The sequence below is a fragment of the Acipenser ruthenus genome, chromosome 51 (genome assembly GCF_902713425.1).
Source record: "Acipenser ruthenus chromosome 51, fAciRut3.2 maternal haplotype, whole genome shotgun sequence".
Classification (NCBI taxonomy): domain Eukaryota; kingdom Metazoa; phylum Chordata; class Actinopteri; order Acipenseriformes; family Acipenseridae; genus Acipenser; species Acipenser ruthenus.
Window position 1 is genome coordinate 4,707,324 of NC_081239.1, and position 20,603 is coordinate 4,727,926.

Sequence of the window (20,603 nt, forward strand, 5' to 3'; positions counted from 1 at the left end):
CGGATAAAACAACGCGCTCCTACCACACTACAACCCGGACCTTTCAAAATAATACAATATAACAGCGCTCTGTAGTTTATAAACACATTGTAGAGCTCCATGCAGACTCTCTCACCTCCTCTCTGCTCTCCCTCAGTGTCTGAACGGATAAAACAACGCGCTCCTACCACACTACAACCCGGACCTTTCAAAATAATACAATATAACAGCGCTCTGTAGTTTATAAACACATTGTAGAGCTCCATGCAGACTCTCTCACCTCCTCTCTGCTCTCCCTCAGTGTCTGAACGGATAAAACAACGCGCTCCTACCACACTACAACCCGGACCTTTCAAAATAATACAATATAACAGCGCTCTGTAGTTTATAAACACATTGTAGAGCTCCATGCAGACTCTCTCACCTCCTCTCTGCTCTCCCTCAGTGTCTGAACTGATAAAACAACGCGCTCCAACCACACTACAACCCGGACCTTTCAAAATAATACAATATAACAGCGCTCTGTAGTTTATAAACACATTGTAGAGCTCCATGCAGACTCTCTCACCTCCTCTCTGCTCTCCCTCAGTGTCTGAACGGATAAAACAACGCGCTCCTACCACACTACAACCCGGACCTTTCAAAATAATACAATATAACAGCGCTCTGTAGTTTATAAACACATTGTAGAGCTCCATGCAGACTCTCTCACCTCCTCTCTGCTCTCCCTCAGTGTCTGAACGGATAAAACAACGCGCTCCTACCACACTACAACCCGGACCTTTCAAAATAATACAATATAACAGCGCTCTGTAGTTTATAAACACATTGTAGAGCTCCATGCAGACTCTCTCACCTCCTCTCTGCTCTCCCTCAGTGTCTGAACGGATAAAACAACGCGCTCCTACCACACTACAACCCGGACCTTTCAAAATAATACAATATAACAGCGCTCTGTAGTTTATAAACACATTGTAGAGCTCCATGCAGACTCTCTCACCTCCTCTCTGCTCTCCCTCAGTGTCTGAACGGATAAAACAACGCGCTCCTACCACACTACAACCCGGACCTTTCAAAATAATACAATATAACAGCGCTCTGTAGTTTATAAACACATTGTAGAGCTCCATGCAGACTCTCTCACCTCCTCTCTGCTCTCCCTCAGTGTCTGAACGGATAAAACAACGCGCTCCTACCACACTACAACCCGGACCTTTCAAAATAATACAATATAACAGCGCTCTGTAGTTTATAAACACATTGTAGAGCTCCATGCAGACTCTCTCACCTCCTCTCTGCTCTCCCTCAGTGTCTGAACGGATAAAACAACGCGCTCCTACCACACTACAACCCGGACCTTTCAAAATAATACAATATAACAGCGCTCTGTAGTTTATAAACACATTGTAGAGCTCCATGCAGACTCTCTCACCTCCTCTCTGCTCTCCCTCAGTGTCTGAACGGATAAAACAACGCGCTCCTACCACACTACAACCCGGACCTTTCAAAATAATACAATATAACAGCGCTCTGTAGTTTATAAACACATTGTAGAGCTCCATGCAGACTCTCTCACCTCCTCTCTGCTCTCCCTCAGTGTCTGAACGGATAAAACAACGCGCTCCTACCACACTACAACCCGGACCTTTCAAAATAATACAATATAACAGCGCTCTGTAGTTTATAAACACATTGTAGAGCTCCATGCAGACTCTCTCACCTCCTCTCTGCTCTCCCTCAGTGTCTGAACGGATAAAACAACGCGCTCCTACCACACTACAACCCGGACCTTTCAAAATAATACAATATAACAGCGCTCTGTAGTTTATAAACACATTGTAGAGCTCCATGCAGACTCTCTCACCTCCTCTCTGCTCTCCCTCAGTGTCTGAACGGATAAAACAACGCGCTCCTACCACACTACAACCCGGACCTTTCAAAATAATACAATATAACAGCGCTCTGTAGTTTATAAACACATTGTAGAGCTCCATGCAGACTCTCTTACCTCCTCTCTGCTCTCCCTCAGTGTCTGAACGGATAAAACAACGCGCTCCTACCACACTACAACCCGGACCTTTCAAAATAATACAATATAACAGCGCTCTGTAGTTTATAAACACATTGTAGAGCTCCATGCAGACTCTCTCACCTCCTCTCTGCTCTCCCTCAGTGTCTGAACGGGTCTGTCTCCCACAGAACGAGGAATATACCAATCACAAAATACAAACCGATCAGCGCGGTTTAACAATTCATCTCAGATGGACCGCAAAGGGAATCGTATATCGGAGACCTTTTAATTAAAAATACACAACACTTTCAATTGTATCACCGTAAACGAGCTGTTTGTAGCTCTAGTTTTTCCAGTGAATACACTTTTAATTCAAGTAACCCCCTCCTCAATGCCGGAGTTGGTACATTCTTTTATGAACCGGGACGCTGTGTCTGGAGGCAGCAGCGCCGATGCAGAGAGTTTTTCGCGGATATGTAATCTGTGTTTTGTACAGATATTGTTATTTCCCGTCCTCTTCTTCAGAACAAGATGTTTAAACACTGACGGTATATCCATGATAATGTTTTAGAAGTATATCAGGTTAATTCAAGTTGAGCGCCGTTGTCACAAACAGATCCACAATGGCGCAGGCATGCTCGCAGTTTCATAGCTTTCTCTTCGCTAGTCTTGCAGGTTCAGGGCGTGTGAACTTGTTTTTGGTAAATACAGCACAGGGTCGCAGAAAGGTCATTCTTTACGAGTAAACTTCCAGGCAGTAACCTCTGCTATTTCTACCCCATGCTTTTATTTAGTTTCTCTTAAACTGTATTCTTGTCTCCTATTCTTTATCCAGGACAGTATTCCTCCCTGCTGTCCAGCGGCACAGATTTAGACTCTTCCTCAGACTGCGCTGCGAACTAAACCAGGCAACAGAGCCGCGTCCACAGCAGCAGAAGAGTCACCAGCAATGAGACACGCCAAGGAGTGCGCTGCTCTGTGAGACTCGAGGGGACGCCTTATCAAAGCGCTTCCTCCAGCCTTTAATTAACTGCTATTGATTTAAAAAAGGACAAGACATCATGTTAATGTTACAACATGAAAAACTAAACACACTGAGAGCGCTGAAGAGGGCTTGAAATACAGTGTATTACTCAGCTGTGTGGCTCTAGTTTTGTAAAATGAACAGGTGGTTTACCTCTTTAAAATAAATAGGAGTTAATTAAAGACTGGCGTAAAAGCTTTGAAAAGATGTCCTGAGGTGTCTTATTGTGATTAAAAAGCGTCCCATTCCACAAGAAAAACCTGAGAGGCGTTAGAAAACTAAAGCTCTTTGAATGAAATGCTTTTTATTATATGAATAACTACCCAGTGGAGTGACAGAGCAGGCTAATAAACTAAATGTATTGAATGAATAAAGAACTCAGATATTAATATCTTAGCAGACACCCTTATCCAGGGCAACTTAAAATTGTTACAAGATATCACATTATTTTTATATACAATTACCCATTTATACAGTTGGGTTTTTACTGGAGCAATCTAGGTAAAGTACCTTGCTCAAGGGTACAGCAGCAATGTGCCCCACCTGGGATTGAACCCACGACCCTCTGGTCAAGAGTCCAGAGTCCTAACTACTACTCCACACTGCTGCCCAGATAATATGTCAGAGAAACTCATAAATCAGTTTAGCATTATTTTATTTTTTTTACATGTTTAAACCTTTAGAATAAATATCTGAATATTTGGAAAGTATAATAACTGTGTGGAAAAAGAGTCAAATCATTTTAATTTGTATTACAAATCATTCATAAGATAATGACATGTCTCGAAGGTGATTCACACCCCCTGACTAGGTGGCAGTAGCACATGGAGTGAGGATTGGATCTGGTTGAGGATTGGATCTGCTTGCTACACGCTTCTTTGTCAGCCAGCGCTCGTCTCTTGTTTTGCGCCGCGGCTGCTCCTGCGCAGGACCTCTTGAGAAGCTGCGCGGCTCTGCAGACTTTTAAACCCGTGGATGCGTGACCTGGATCTGAATCTGGACACGTTTTCCGCAGAATGTGCTCAGACTTGGTACCGGGAATAGAAAGGGCTGCTGCTGCTTGCAAAGTCTGTGTGTGATGCATGTATTTGAATGGGAAGGCTACGATAAAAACAAATATATCTTACTAAATGCAAACCGAAGGCGGTGTTTCTGAATGCAAAGAGGATTCCGCTAGAGCAGTCTCAAACTAAACCAGTGAAGATGGACGTCAGTGTCTCCGTGTCGTTGTTTCAAGACGAGCTCGCCTCCACCGTCGAGCTCGCAGTGAAAGCGGCTGCAGACAGCGTCGTGTGCGCGATTACTGAAGCTGTCTGCAGCAAATTCACTGAATTACAAGAGGACATGTCTGCAGTGAAGAGAGAGAATGAAAGTCTGAAGCTGAGATTGGAAATATCAGAGAGCGAGCTGAAAGCCGTGCGAGGGTGTATAAACGCTGCACATGCAGACATTAAACAGCCTTTCATATTTCAAGGTAAGATGGGTTTTATTGGGTGGTATTGCTCGGTCAATCCAACACCTCAAACCACCTTATACTGGAAAGATCTTGGGTCGAATCTCTCTTCAGACACGTTTAAAGTGTTTGATTATTATAAGCGCGGTTAATAGCACAGCTCTGTCCTAATATTGGTTATAAGGAGTCTAATTGAGGCATTGTGTTATTTTATAGATTATAAGAACGTAGTGCATCTAACCTAGTCTAATTCATATTTAAATGTATTCTAGAAACTAAGAAACTACTATATTGGTAAGTCTTAACCAGTCTGTAATTAGAGAGACTTACACAGTGTCCTTCTGGTAAGTGTATAGAGTCCCGCTGAGACAGTCACAGACCATGTTGCAGAGCTTGAGAATGTAAATATCTCTGTGATGTATTTGTGAGGGTCTTTTAATAGAGCCTTTTATTAGACATAGTGTACAGACCCTGATTAACAGCAGTACTAGAAATAATAGCGCGCTCACAATGCTTTTAGCTTATTCACGCTCGCCCTGGCAAAATGCTTCTTGACATAATCGAGCATAAATAAGAGCCAGACACTTTATATTAACGATATTTTGTATTGTTATTAAAAATAATACCGGTATATCCTGGGGCTGCACCACAGCATCATCGCAATGTATTCAGTGCTGAGTGGGCTCCACAAATGGCGCCTGTAATTGAGTACCGAACTGCATCATGGGATTGACTGTCCTGTCCTTCTTTATATAGTCCTAGCCCAATCCCAGATGTCCATTGGAGGAGTAATCATATATATATATATATATATATATATATATATATATATATATATATATATAATCAAAACACGTGCTGAATATGTCGTAGCGCTGTTATGCGCAGTCGCTGTAATGTCCCTCGCGGTGATGTCGTAGCGCTGTGATGTGCAGTCCCTGTAATGTCCCTCGCGGTGATGTCGTAGCGCTGTGATGTGCAGTCCCTGTAATGTCCCTCGCGGTGATGTCGTAGCGCTGTGATGTGCAGTCCCTGTAATGTCCCTCGCGGTGATGTGATAGTGCTGTTATGCGCAGTCGCTGTAATGTCCCTCGCGGTGATGTCGTAGCGCTGTTATGCGCAGTCGCTGTAATGTCCCTCGCGGTGATGTCGTAGCGCTGTGATGTGCAGTCCCTGTAATGTCCCTCGCGGTGATGTGATAGTGCTGTTATGCGCAGTCGCTGTAATGTCCCTCGCGGTGATGTCGTAGCGCTGTTATGCGCAGTCGCTGTAATGTCCCTCGCGGTGATGTCGTAGCGCTGTGATGTGCAGTCCCTGTAATGTCCCTCGCGGTGATGTCGTAGCGCTGTGATGTGCAATCCCTGTAATGTCCCTCGCGGTGATGTCGTAGCGCTGTGATGTGCAGTCCCTGTAATGTCCCTCGCGGTGATGTCGTAGCGCTGTGATGTGCAGTCCCTGTAATGTCTCTCGCGGTGATGTCGTAGCGCTGTTATGTGCAGTCGCTGTAATGTCCCTCGCGGTGATGTCGTAGCGCTGTTATCTGCAGTCCCTGTAATGTCCCTCGCGGTGATGTCGTAGCGCTGTTATGTGCAGTCGCTGTAATGTCCCTCGCGGTGATGTCGTAGCGCTGTTATGCGCAGTCGCTGTAATGTCCCTCGCGGTGATGTGATAGTGCTGTTATGCGCAGTCGTTGTAATGTCCCTCGCGGTGATGTCGTAGCGCTGTGATGTGCAGTCCCTGTAATGTCCCTCGCGGTGATGTCGTAGCGCTGTGATGTGCAGTCCCTGTAATGTCCCTCGCGGTGATGTCGTAGCGCTGTGATGTGCAGTCCCTGTAATGTCCCTCGCGGTGATGTGATAGTGCTGTTATGCGCAGTCGCTGTAATGTCCCTCGCGGTGATGTCGTAGCGCTGTTATGCGCAGTCGCTGTAATGTCCCTCGCGGTGATGTCGTAGCGCTGTGATGTGCAGTCCCTGTAATGTCCCTCGCGGTGATGTCGTAGCGCTGTGATGTGCAATCCCTGTAATGTCCCTCGCGGTGATGTCGTAGCGCTGTGATGTGCAGTCCCTGTAATGTCCCTCGCGGTGATGTCGTAGCGCTGTGATGTGCAGTCCCTGTAATGTCTCTCGCGGTGATGTCGTAGCGCTGTTATGTGCAGTCGCTGTAATGTCCCTCGCGGTGATGTCGTAGCGCTGTTATCTGCAGTCCCTGTAATGTCCCTCGCGGTGATGTCGTAGCGCTGTTATCTGCAGTCCCTGTAATGTCCCTCGCGGTTATGTCGTAGCGCTGTGATGTGCAGTCCCTGTAATGTCCCTCGCGGTGATGTCGTAGCGCTGTGATGGGCAGTCCCTGTAATGTCCCTCGCGGTGATGTCGTAGCGCTGTGATGGGCAGTCGCTGTAATGTCGGCGTGGTTTTGGACTCGCTGTTATGTCATGTAACCAACAGTGTGTATTATTAAGAATGGATAGTGGTGCAGTATATATTATACTATAACAGTGTTTATTATTAAGAATGGATAGTGGTCCAGTATATATTATACTATAACAGTGTGCATTATTAAGAATGGATAGTGGTGCAGTATATATTATACTATAACAGTGTGTATTATTAAGAATGGATAGTGGTGCAGTATATATTATACTATAACAGTGTGTATTATTAAGAATGGATAGTGGTGCAGTATATATTATACTATAACGGTGTGTATTATTAAGAATGGATAGTGGTGCAGTATATATTATACTATAACAGTGTGTATTATTAAGAATGGATAGTGGTGCAGTATATATTATACTATAACAGTGTGTATTATTAAGAATGGATAGTGGTGCAGTATATATTATACTATAACAGTGTGTATTATTAAGAATGGATAGTGGTGCAGTATATATTATACTATAACAGTGTGTATTATTAAGAATGGATAGTGGTCCAGTATATATTATACTATAACAGTGTGTATTATTAAGAATGGATAGTGGTGCAGTATATATTATACTATAACAGCGTGTATTATTAAGAATGGATAGTGGTGCAGTATATATTATACTATAACAGTGTGTATTATTAAGAATGGATAGTGGTACAGTATATATTATACTATAACAGTGTGTATTATTAAGAATGGATAGTGGTGCAGTATATATTATACTATAACAGTGTGTATTAAGAATGGATAGTGGTGCAGTATATATTATACTATAACAGTGTGTATTATTAAGAATGGATAGTGGTGCAGTATATATTATACTATAACAGTGTGTATTATTAAGAATGGATAGCGGTGCAGTATATATTATACTATAACAGTGTGTATTATTAAGAATGGATAGTGGTGCAGTATATATTATACTATAACAGTGTGTATTATTAAGAATGGATAGTGGTGCAGTATATATTATACTATAACAGTGTGTATTATTAAGAATGGATAGCGGTGCAGTATATATTATACTATAACAGTGTGTATTATTAAGAATGGATAGTGGTGCAGTATATATTATACTATAACAGTGTGTATTAAGAATGGATAGTGGTGCAGTATATATTATACTATAACAGCGTGTATTATTAAGAATGGATAGTGGTGCAGTATATATTATACTATAACAGTGTGTATTATTAAGAATGGATAGTGGTGCAGTATATATTATACTATAACAGTGTGTATTAAGAATGGATAGCGGTGCAGTATATATTATACTATAACAGTGTGTATTATTAAGAATGGATAGTGGTGCAGTATATATTATACTATAACAGTGTGTATTATTAAGAATGGATAGTGGTACAGTATATATTATACTATAACAGTGTGTATTATTAAGAATGGATAGCGGTGCAGTATATATTATACTATAACAGTGTGTATTATTAAGAATGGATAGTGGTGCAGTATATATTATACTATAACAGTGTGTATTAGGAATGGATAGTGGTGCAGTATATATTATACTATAACAGTGTGTATTATTAAGAATGGATAGCGGCGCAGTATATATTATACTATAACAGTGTGTATTATTAAGAATGGATAGTGGTGCAGTATATATTATACTATAACAGTGTGTATTAAGAATGGATAGTGGTGCAGTATATATTATACTATAACAGCGTGTATTATTAAGAATGGATAGCGGTGCAGTATATATTATACTATAACAGTGTGTATTAAGAATGGATAGTGGTGCAGTATATATTATACTATAACAGTGTGTATTATTAAGAATGGATAGTGGTGCAGTATATATTATACTATAACAGTGTGTATTATTAAGAATGGATAGTGGTGCAGTATATATTATACTATAACAGTGTGTATTATTAAGAATGGATAGTGGTGCAGTATATATTATACTATAACAGTGTGTATTAAGAATGGATAGTGGTGCAGTATATATTATACTATAACAGTGTGTATTATTAAGAATGGATAGTGGTGCAGTATATATTATACTATAACAGTGTGTATTATTAAGAATGGATAGTGGTGCAGTATATATTATACTATAACAGTGTGTATTATTAAGAATGGATAGTGGTGCAGTATATATTATACTATAACAGTGTGTATTAAGAATGGATAGTGGTGCAGTATATATTATACTATAACAGTGTGTATTATTAAGAATGGATAGTGGTGCAGTATATATTATACTATAACAGTGTGTATTATTAAGAATGGATAGTGGTGCAGTATATATTATACTATAACAGTGTGTATTATTAAGAATGGATAGTGGTGCAGTATATATTATACTATAACAGTGTGTATTATTAAGAATGGATAGCGGTGCAGTATATATTATACTATAACAGTGTGTATTATTAAGAATGGATAGTGGTGCAGTATATATTATACTATAACAGTGTGTATTATTAAGAATGGATAGTGGTGCAGTATATATTATACTATAACAGTGTGTATTAAGAATGGATAGTGGTGCAGTATATATTATACTATAACAGTGTGTATTATTAAGAATGGATAGTGGTGCAGTATATATTATACTATAACAGTGTGTATTATTAAGAATGGATAGTGGTGCAGTATATATTATACTATAACAGTGTGTATTATTAAAAATGGATAGCGGCCCAGTATATATTATACTATAACAGTGTGTATTATTAAGAATGGATAGTGGTGCAGTATATATTATACTATAACAGTGTGTATTATTAAGAATGGATAGCGGTGCAGTATATATTATACTATAACAGTGTGTATTATTAAGAATGGATAGTGGTGCAGTATATATTATACTATAACAGTGTGTATTATTAAGAATGGATAGTGGTGCAGTATATATTATACTATAACAGTGTGTATTAAGAATGGATAGCGGTGCAGTATATATTATACTATAACAGTGTGTATTATTAAGAATGGATAGTGGTGCAGTATATATTATACTATAACAGTGTGTATTATTAAGAATGGATAGTGGTGCAGTATATATTATACTATAACAGTGTGTATTAAGAATGGATAGTGGTGCAGTATATATTATACTATAACAGTGTGTATTATTAAGAATGGATAGTGGTGCAGTATATATTATACTATAACAGTGTGTATTATTAAGAATGGATAGTGGTGCAGTATATATTATACTATAACAGTGTGTATTATTAAGAATGGATAGCGGTGCAGTATATATTATACTATAACAGTGTGTATTATTAAGAATGGATAGCGGCCCAGTATATATTATACTATAACAGTGTGTATTATTAAGAATGGATAGCGGTGCAGTATATATTATACTATAACAGTGTGTATTATTAAGAATGGATAGTGGTGCAGTATATATTATACTATAACAGTGTGTATTATTAAGAATGGATAGCGGCCCAGTATATATTATACTATAACAGTGTGTATTATTAAGAATGGATAGCGGCCCAGTATATATTATACTATAACAGTGTGTATTATTAAGAATGGATAGCGGTGCAGTATATATTATACTATAACAGTCTGTATTATTAAGAATGGATAGCGGTGCAGTATATATTATACTATAACAGTGTGTATTATTAAGAATGGATAGTGGTGCAGTATATATTATACTATAACAGTGTCTATTCTATTATTAAAATCCAGACACTTACTAATACAGGGTATAACAGAATTAGGAAGCGATCTCTCATATTGTTTAAAATCCAGACACTTACTAATACAGGGTATAACAGAATTAGGAAGCGATCTCTCATTGTTTAAAATCCAGACACTTACTAATACAGGGTATAACAGAATTAGGAAGTGATCGCTCATATTGTTTCAAACCCAGTCCCTTACTAATACAGGGTATAACAGAATAGAAGGGATGTGATTGGATGTGTATCTACAGTTCACATGGCGTTGCACAAGTAAGCTTCCAATGTTGTTACTAATGATTATTACACAGGTGGAGTTTGTACAAAAAAACATGTTGCTGCACTTTGAAGAGTCAGAATTGTGTAAATCACTTGTTTCCATGAAGCTGCTTTGAGAATAAGCAGCTCTCCTGCTGCAGCCCCTTGTCTGCTCGTTGTATTTGACACATTGAAACTTGTATTCTGTGTTGACGTTTTCCATCCCAACCATGATCACAATACAGTATGAGTTCACAGAAAGACATTCCTCAGACACTTTGCTGAGACTTGCCTCTGTTGTCCTCAGCTGTTGTGCGGTTTCCTGCTGCGAGGAAAAATGTGTTTTAATTTGGGAGTTAAAAACAGGGTAAAGTAACACTCTTAATTAAAAATAAATCAATAAAATTAGAGAAATAGCTCCTCTTAGACCCGGTGACAGTATGTTGACTCAGAAATGTCTTCATCTAGACAATGTGGGGAAGCTATAAAAAAGGCCGACAAGATGCTCGGATATATTGTGAAAAGTGTTGAATTTAAATCAAGGGAAGTAATGTTAAAACTTTACAATGCATTAGTAAGACCTCACCTAGAATATTGTGTTCAGTTCTGGTCACCTCGTTACAAAAAGGATATTGCTGCTCTAGAAAGAGTGCAAAGAAGAGCAACCAGAATTATCCCAGGTTTAAAAGGCATGTCGTATGCAGACAGGCCCAAAGAATTGAATCTATTCAGTCTTGAACAAAGAAGACTACGCGGTGATCTGATTCAAACATTCAAAATCCTAAAAGGTATAGACAATGTCGACCCAGGGGACTTTTTTTTTTACCTGAATAAAGAAACAAGGACCAGGGGTCACAAATGGAGATTAGATAAAGGGGCATTCAGAATAGAAAATTGGAGGCACTTTTTTACACAGTGAATTGTGAGGGTCTGGAACCAACTCCCCAGTAATGTTGTTGAAGCTGACACCCTGGGATCCTTCAAGAAGCTGCTTGATGAGATTCTGGGATCAATAAGATACTAACAACCAAGCGAGCAAGATGGGCCAAATGGCCTCCTCTCATTTGGAAACTTTCTTATGTTCTAACCTGTGAGCTCCCCCACTCTGCCTCTGGAACCATGTCTGCAGCCAGTCTGTGACATCTCTTTTGGAGGCTGCCTGCAATGATGCACAAGGCAGGGGCAGCTTCAGGCTGGATTAAAGTGACTGTTTGTCCAGGGGGTCCCCCTCTGTCCCAGCAGGGAGTCTTCCTCAGAGGGGTGAGGCTCTACAGTGGCTGAGCCTTTGAGGAGGGGTGGCAAGAGCCCCCAGAGCAGAGACACACAGAACACCACACTTGTAGGTTTGCATTCAACAGGAGAATAGTTAGAGTGAAACCCTGCTTCAATGTTACCCTCAGATTTTCACATGAATTGTTTTTCATTATACCACAGCTTTATAACAGATCTTTGTTTAATTCTAGCTGAATAAATCCTGTGTGTGACCGCTAGGGGGTGCTGCAACCCCAAAAGGTTAGTCATAATAATAATAATAATAATAATAATAATAATAATAATAATAATAATAATAATAATAATAATAATAATAATAAATTAATTAAGCAAAAGAAAATAAGTCAACATATTTGTCTACTTTAACTTTCTACATGAATCTGTGTATGTAATCAGTTTATCATCATACAATATCAAACTTATCTAGAATTGCCTTTTATTTTGCCATGTTCTTCTTTTTTTTTTTTTTAATTTAGTCGTCGCCAATTATTTTACCCCGGTTTTCACCCCAATTTAGCATGCCCAATTATTATCTGTATCCTCGGCTCACCGCTCGTAACCCCCCCGCCGACTCGGGAAACTGAGGCTGGAACACGCCGTCATTTTTCGCACTGCAGATCCACAGCAATGCCACCAGACCTATAGTGCCGGAGGACAACACAGATCTGGCGGCTCCACTGCAGAGCCACAGGCGCCCTATCGGCCACAGGGGTCGCTGATGCGCAGTGAGCCATGGATTGCCCTGCCGACCTAAGCCCTACCTACCCGGGCAGCGCTCAGCCAATTGTGCGCCGCCCCCTAGGAACTGCTGGTCACGGTCGGCTGTGACATAGCCTGGATTCGAACCTGCGATCTCCAGGCTATAGGACACATCCTGCATTCCGCGCGGAGCGATTTTGCCATGTTCTTACCATGGTTTTCTTTTCCAGTTAACTTTTCTAAGGAGCAATGCAGACCCCATGATCTAAAGATGATTGAGGGCATGTTTGGTATCAAACTGCTCAGCTCAATCTGGGGCAGCAGTGTGGAGTAGTGGTTAGGGCTCTGGACTCTTGACGGGAGGGTCGTGGGTTCAATCCCAGGTGGGGACACTGCTGCTGTACCCTTGAGCAAGGTACTTTACCCAGATTGCTCCAGTAAAAACCCAACTGTATAAATGGGGAATTGTATGTAAAAATAATGTGATATCTTGTAACCATTGTAAATTGACCTGGATAAGGGCGTCTGCTAAGAAATAAATAAGAAATAATAGTAATAATCAATCTCCCCTTTTCAGAATCCCTTCTTGGCAGTTTAACTTGTGGTGCAGGCTAATTCAGGCTAATTCCCAAACCACAGACACATATTTCCTTACAAAAAGGATATTGCTGCTCTAGAAAGAGTGCAAAGAAGAGCAACCAGAATGATCCCGGGTTTAAAAAGCATGTCGTATGCAGACAGGCTAAAAGAATTGAATCTATTCAGTCATTCTGACAAGGGGCTGGCTTTGTAGAGGAACCTAGCTAGTAAGTATAATTTTATACAATTTTGTTTCCCACAGATCCCATAGAGAGCCACGCTATCCCTGAATCTGAAGCACAGGAAGGGCCAAAGATAGAAGCAGTTTACACACAAGAGGAGTCCTTTGAGCAGGAGTGGTGTGCAAGTCTAATACAGGTTACAGGGCTGCCATGTGTTAAAGATGAAGACGTCCCTGAACAGGAATGTGTTCCTATTAAAGAGGAGTTCATAGAACAGGAATGTGTCCCCATCGCAGAGGAACTTCCTACTGAAAATAATGTCTGTACACTTGAGGAGAACACCAAGCTGGGATCCAACCTGTGTGATGATTCTCCATCTGAATGTGATCTGGGATTTGGAGGTAATCCTACAGAACAAGCAGTATTGAGCTGCCTATTCATCCTGCAGAACCTGGTACTGAACACCAGCAGTGTGCTTGAGATTCATATTTTAAACAAGGGGAGCTGCCCAACCACTATGTCAACAAGGACATCACTGTGCTTGCTCCTGAGACACCTGCTAGATGTGTAGCCACTGCCACGCCTCTTTAGAATGCTGTGAGATCAGCGCTGTCCAATCACGCTAGATGTGCAGCCACTGCCACGCCTCTTTAGAATGCTGTGATATCAGCGCTGTCCAATCACGCTCCTGGAGGCCATTCCACTCCTCATTGAACAGGTTCACTTCTATAAAGTGCTGCTCCTGTGCCTGGATGGAGCTTTAATTGGTTCATTTAAACAACTTAGAACAGGGTTGGAACAAAGAGCAGGAGTGGAAGGGCCAGCTTTGGACACCCCTGTGTTAGATCTGTTCTTTTCCCCATTTCTGGTAGACTGTCTGCAGGGATCACATGTCCCATCACTGGGTGATGTCACATCCAGTCGGATTGCTTAGCGTCCCCAGAAGAAACATTTCAGTAGAGCATTTCTGTGGACAGTATGCAGCAGCATCGCCACAATGAGAGTGAACCCGTATTGTATGACCCATCAGTCTTATTTTATTTCTTACACTTTATTCAAATACAATATCATGTTTAAAAGCTCATCTCGCTACAACTATCCCAGGGACTGTAATGTTTGCTCTCAGCGCCACATTACACTCTTGTGTGTCTCACAGTAAGCATTGCTGTGTTATTATTGTCAAAGTACAGTAAGTATGTGTGTGGATTGGTTCTGTACAGCAGACCAGCGAATCAGTTTCAGCTGTGAGGGGGATTCTGGGAATTGTAGTTTTACCAGATCTTTGCTCTACAGATATTTTACATAAAAATCATAAGAGAAATTTGTTGTGGAAAAACAAACCCTCTCCAGCCCTACATAGTTCTACATATCGTGCGTCTTCGATACAGGTAGAATAAAAAGGCAAGGTGCAGGGCATGGGATTGCAAATGGAATTTCTGTTTTTAGAAGCAAATATGAATTATCAAAAAACAAATTAAAATATTACATAAATAGCAGTACTATCATCATGCAGGTACTAAATAGCTTGGTTCTGTATAGTCAGGATTTTTAATGACACGCTGTTGGCTCGATTTAAAATATTCCCATTTAAACGGTAAAAGCATTCTTGCTGTGGCTGACACTTGCAGGACACTAGCTGGTAAACGAATCCGCCTCATCTCAAGCAGCCAATCACTGAACTGCTCATTCACTTGTCTTCAACACAGAGACAGAACACCGGTACAAAGCGTTGTTGTTTTTCCAGGAACATCTCATCAAAATAGTCAGGAATGTTATGACATAGCCATGGATTTTTCCCAGCTCCCAGCTTTTATCTATGTCCTGAATATGATGATAGTAAAAGGAGGCTGACATGAATAGGAGTGATATGAAGTGGATCTGACTGTATTCTCTCAATACACAGTCATCAGAGTTCACTCTAGTTGTCATGTTTATGACATGAAGCCCTGCAGAACGGTGCATGTGGAAGAATGCTGTACAATAACCTTTGTCTCTCTTTCTTTCTTTAGCTTCTAAAGTAGATGGAAGAGAACACGACTCCACTCCATCACCCCAGTGCAAAAACTCTTCTAGAGGCAAACCACAGTGCAAGAAACACAGAAAAACGACACCCCAAGAAGAGTATGTGAACACATTGAGAACTCACTCAGTTAAAATCCCTTCTTTACAAGACAGACACCCACTTACTGTGGAGAGTACAGAGACGCCACATTCTGCATGTTTTAACAATTCTGAAACCCAGGGCAACTTGAAGACCTTGCCTCATTCTGTTAAAGGTTGGAAGAGTTCCTGTCAATTAGACGCTCCTGAAACTCACAAGGGAAATCCCACAGGAGGGACTACGTTTTCATTGGCTGATTGTGGGAAGAGTTTCAATCATATATCACTGGTTAAAAGACACCAGCGCATTCACACAGGAGAGAAACCTTCCCACATACATTCCAGTGATAAGAGATTCACACAGTTAGGAAATCTTCATTCACACCAGCACATTAACATAGGAGAGAAACCTCATCACTGCACTGAGTGTGGGAAGAGATTCAGCCAGTTAGGAGACCTTAAAAGACACCATAAAATTCACACAGGAGAGAAACCTCATCACTGTGCTGTTTGTGGTAAGAGATTCAGCCAGTCTGGAGTCCTTACAAGACACCATCAAATTCACACAGGAGAGAAACCTTATCACTGTGATGTTTGTGGGAAGAGATTCAGCCGGTTAGGAGACCTTAAAAGACACCATCAAATTCACACAGGAGAGAAACCTTATCACTGTGATGTTTGTGGGAAGAGATTCAGCCAGTCTGGAGACCTTAAAAGACACCAGCACATTCACACAGGAGAGAAATCTCATCACTGCTCTGAGTGTGGGAAGACATTCATTCACATAGGAAACCTTAAAAAACACAAAGTCATTCACGCAGGAGAGAAACCTCATCACTGTGATGTTTGTGGGAAGAGATTCAGACAGTTACGAGACCTTAAAAGACACCATAAAATTCACACAGGTGTGTAATCCTCTTCCTGCACTTAGTGTGTGAAGACGTGAAGTCAGTTGCAGACTCTTACAGGACTCGAGAACATTCTCAGAATTGCAGACACTTGGGCACACTTAAACAACAGGAGGACATTTGACTAAATACAGAAATATTTACTGAAAACAAAATAATAAACTTGCCTGATAAACAGGGTCCCCCCCTAATCACAATCTGTTCAGATCAAAAGCTCACAGACTCAAATATGAACGAGTACGTCTTGTATTCATCGTCTTGTTGAGCGTTCGGATTGTGTTACCTCACATTAGTAATATATTAAATAGATTGTTATTATGAAGGCACGTTTCTCTTTCCTTTCTCATGCGTTGCTCAGCCTCTTGCAGTGGGTTCTGTGGAAGCTTCCCCGATACCACGGTGAATCTGCGGTACCTCAAGACACAGCACAGTGTACTGCAGTTATCATGCGGGCAGCTTGCAGTGTAAAGCAGTACTGTTTCCAGCAGGGGGCACCAGAGAGCTTTTAGGAATGTAATGTGCTGCATACCATTGTTTCTTAATGAGATGATTTCTGCTCAGGATGTGTTTAATACTGCCCTCTCTCTCTCTTGGGTACTCTATTAACAAACACAGGTTCTGTGTTTTTGATATAAATTTGTTGATTGACATCGAGACTACTAAAGCAAATAAAATCTATATTAAAAATGCTTTGCTGCCTGAATTAAATGCTGTTTTAAATGTTGTCAATCAAGGATTTAATTTTAAACATCCAGTAATAAATACCGTAGATGTCCTTGTTTCTGCATTTCTTATATATACCATGACTGGAGCAGCTTTTTAAACTGCTGTCTGCTCATACAAGCGATCCATGTGCAATCAGGCATATATTTTGTCATTAAGTATTCTATAGCTCTGAGGTTTATACAAATAGTTTTTACATGTTTAACTTGATGTTGCTTTGAAGCCCATTTCAGTTCTACGCTTTCCAGTAAAATGTTCCCCGCTGTTACAAGTTTGTTATAACTTTTTATTTTTTATGATTTTGGGAAATGCTCTCGTTAGATATTTTATGATCTGTAGTTTCAAGTCGTTATTATTTGTAGTGTTTTAGATTGCAAGGTTGTGAGATTTTAAACAGCAATCTCACACGACTGCATGGAAGTTAGAATCAGGGATGGAGGATTTATAAACTGCAGAATCGGGAATGGAAGACAGAACAGGAATTTTCAATAATTGGAAATGGGAATTTTAGCAACAATGCCTCCATCTTTTGTTTGAAGTAGATTATGATTAGCTGCTCCGCAGCTTAGTATGCAGCTCTGTACTGAATCCACAAGTTCATCGCAATTGACCCAGATGGTTGTCATTGCTGGCTTCATTAGGAGCACTAGGCACTGGGAAATGTAGTTCTGATGCCATTTTAAAATCCCAGAACTACATTCACTTTAACAGATTTCCATAATTGCTGTGCGCTACACCACTATCTGTAGAAGAGGCTGAAAGCAGAGCCACGCAATGCTGTTACAAAGCAATGCCAGCAGCATTCATCTGGAGAGCCTGCACAACCTCTGCACCAGATTTACAGCCTAATAAAGTCAAGGATACCAAATCTGCTAACACAAATTCTGCGTTTCTGGAAAGAAAAAAAAACGTGCTAATGACAACTTGATATATTATTATTATTTAGCTGACGCCTTTATCCAAGACGACTTACAGAAATCTGGGTGTGTGAACTACCTACAACACGTACAACAACATCTCACCCGAAAGACGGAGCACAAGGAGGTGACGTGACTTGCTCAGGGTCACACACAGTGAGTCAGCCGGGATTTAAACCGGGGACCTCCTGGTTACAAATCCTTTTTTTAATCACTGGACCACAGAGCTTCCTAATAATGAACAGCTTTTGAGAACTTAAGAATTTAGCCAATTTGTGTGTTAACGCGTTAATAATAATAATAATAATAATAATATTAAAGGTTCGTACTCACGCAATCTGAGGCTTGCCAGGTAGAGTAGAACAGCGAACACAGCCACCGGGATGAGGAATTTATAAAACCGCGCTGACCCCATTGCTTTACTGACCGTCTTCATTTAAAAAAAACACTTATTTTTTCGTCCCTTTTTCCAGGACAGTTACCGCGTGAAACAAACAGTGAGAACTCTGGTTTCAACCGCTACACGCAACCCGACATACTTCATAACAGCAGACACGTATTTGAAATCCTATTGCAGCGTCTGTGCGTCTGTGCGTCTGTCCTAACGCTGGTGTTTTGCATTAAGAAAACAAATTGAACCTACCATACCATACATTCATCCCTAAGTTTCACCTACTGTCATTTTTTTGAGAGTTTGGAAGTTTTAAAAGTTTCAGATTTTTGCTTAGCTCGCTTGCTCGCTCGCTCTCTCTCTCTCGCTCTCTCACGTTTGCTGACTGGGTTTGTTTTTTGTAGATAAGGCAAAGATTTATCAAACAATGCAATGTGAGGTTCAGTCTGACCTCTTAGTGTAGGCCTACATGCAAAAGTTTTAGAACACCCCCATTTTTCCAGTTTTTATTGAAATTTAAGCAGTTCAAGTCCAGTGAATAACCTGAAATGGTACAAAGGTAAGAGGTAAACTGCCAGAGGTTAAAAAAAAAAGTTTAGGTTACCAAAAACTGAAAAATAATGTACATTTCAGAGTTATACAAAAAGTCCTTTTTCAGGGAACAAGTAATGGGTTAACAACTTACAGCTGTTCTGCAGCAATGGAAGTAAATTAAGCCTTGAAAGTTGATGCTAACAATTCCTACAGGTGTCCCAACTTTTGTTGATTACTTACAAACCCTCTGTCTGTATAAAAGCAGTCTTGGAACAGACTGTGTTACTACACCCTCTTAAGCATTATTTGGACAGTATTGTACTGCAGGAAGTAGTATATTGCTCTGTGGCAAAGTGCCCGCCCCTGTGTGTATTTTGTGTGTTATGTGTTGTATGTTGCGTGTGTTAATGTTGGTGTATAGTCATTGGTACACGGGATATAAACGGGTCTGTGTTTCACGTGTGATTTAAAAAGGTAGATTTGTATTTAGGCACGAGGAGGGCACAAATCACTTCACGTGCTGGTTAAATGTAATATGTGAGCACGGGGTTGCACAGAATTAATTCACGTGCTGGGATTCAAGTGAATAATTAATTAGTAATTGAATCCCAGCACAACAGTATAAATAGGCACATTTTTAGTCACTCGGGGTTTTGGGTGTTCGGAAGCGGAGAACGGGAGAGAGATAAGGAGAAGGAGAAAGAAAAGCAAAGTAAAATCGTAAACGTAAAGTGTTTGTTCTCACCGTGTTTGTTTGTCTCTCCGTGCACCGTTTGTTTAGTGTTAGTCCGTTTTGTCTGTCTGTTTATTTTGGCGCAAGTGCCGTGTCCTGTTTTTGTGCTGTTTAAACCTTTTATTTTGTTAATAAACGCTGAGTGCAGCCATTGCACTCAGTTCATCACAACCACCGTCTCTGTGTTTAAATTCCTTTCTGGTCTGACGCCACCCACTCTGGCCGTCTTTGCCACACATGGTGTCTTCGTGGGATAGCCGCGCCTCCAAGCGTCAGACCAGGAGGGGTCTGGATTAAAAGAAAAAAAAATAAATAAAGGATTACAAATATTGTTTTTGGGGGAAAAAAAAAAAAAAAAAAAGTCAATGGCAGAAGACGCCATCAAACTGCGGGGCTGGTTCCTGGAGAATGCTGGGCTGGAGGCCCAGGCTCTACCCATAGTCGTCCGGGCCCTGTGGATGATGGACAGTGAGAGATGGGAGGCATATCAGGAGGAACACACCCCAAACACCTTGGAGGAAGGTGTGGAGTTTCTCCTCAGCTACCTGGAGGCAACGATAAACGGAACAGCAGCCCAGGTAGCAGGCCCACCAGCAGAGGGTGAATGCCTGCTGTCCCCATCTCCACCAGCAGAGGGTGAGTACCTGCTGTCCCCATCTCCACCAGCAGAGGGTGAATGCCTGCTGGTTTTGCCTCCACAGCCTGAGTGGGAGGAGCCCGAACGTCCTACGCCTGAG

The 20,603-nt window shown here is 40.9% G+C and overlaps 1 protein-coding gene across 1 annotated transcript; it reads left to right on the top strand.

The window, feature by feature from the left end:
- Nucleotides 1-3,867: 3,867 nt before the first annotated feature.
- LOC131722741 (zinc finger protein 70-like) lies at nucleotides 3,868-17,250 on the top strand. Its single transcript, XM_059015782.1, has 3 exons — nucleotides 3,868-4,488; nucleotides 13,641-13,961; nucleotides 15,570-17,250. The coding sequence occupies exons 1-3, from the start codon at nucleotides 4,218-4,220 to the stop codon at nucleotides 16,571-16,573; spliced, it is 1,596 nt and encodes a 531-aa protein (XP_058871765.1). The 5' UTR covers nucleotides 3,868-4,217; the 3' UTR covers nucleotides 16,574-17,250.
- Nucleotides 17,251-20,603: the final 3,353 nt, after the last annotated feature.

Excerpts from the sequence above, each read along its gene's own strand:
- LOC131722741 (XM_059015782.1), top strand. The coding sequence starts at position 4,218 with ATGGACGTCAGTGTCTCCGTGTCGTTGTTTCAAGACGAGCTCGCCTCC. Across the intron at positions 4,489-13,640 it reads ACAGCCTTTCATATTTCAAG|ATCCCATAGAGAGCCACGCT; the intron begins GTAAGATGGGTT and ends TGTTTCCCACAG. Across the intron at positions 13,962-15,569 it reads ATGTGATCTGGGATTTGGAG|CTTCTAAAGTAGATGGAAGA; the intron begins GTAATCCTACAG and ends TTCTTTCTTTAG.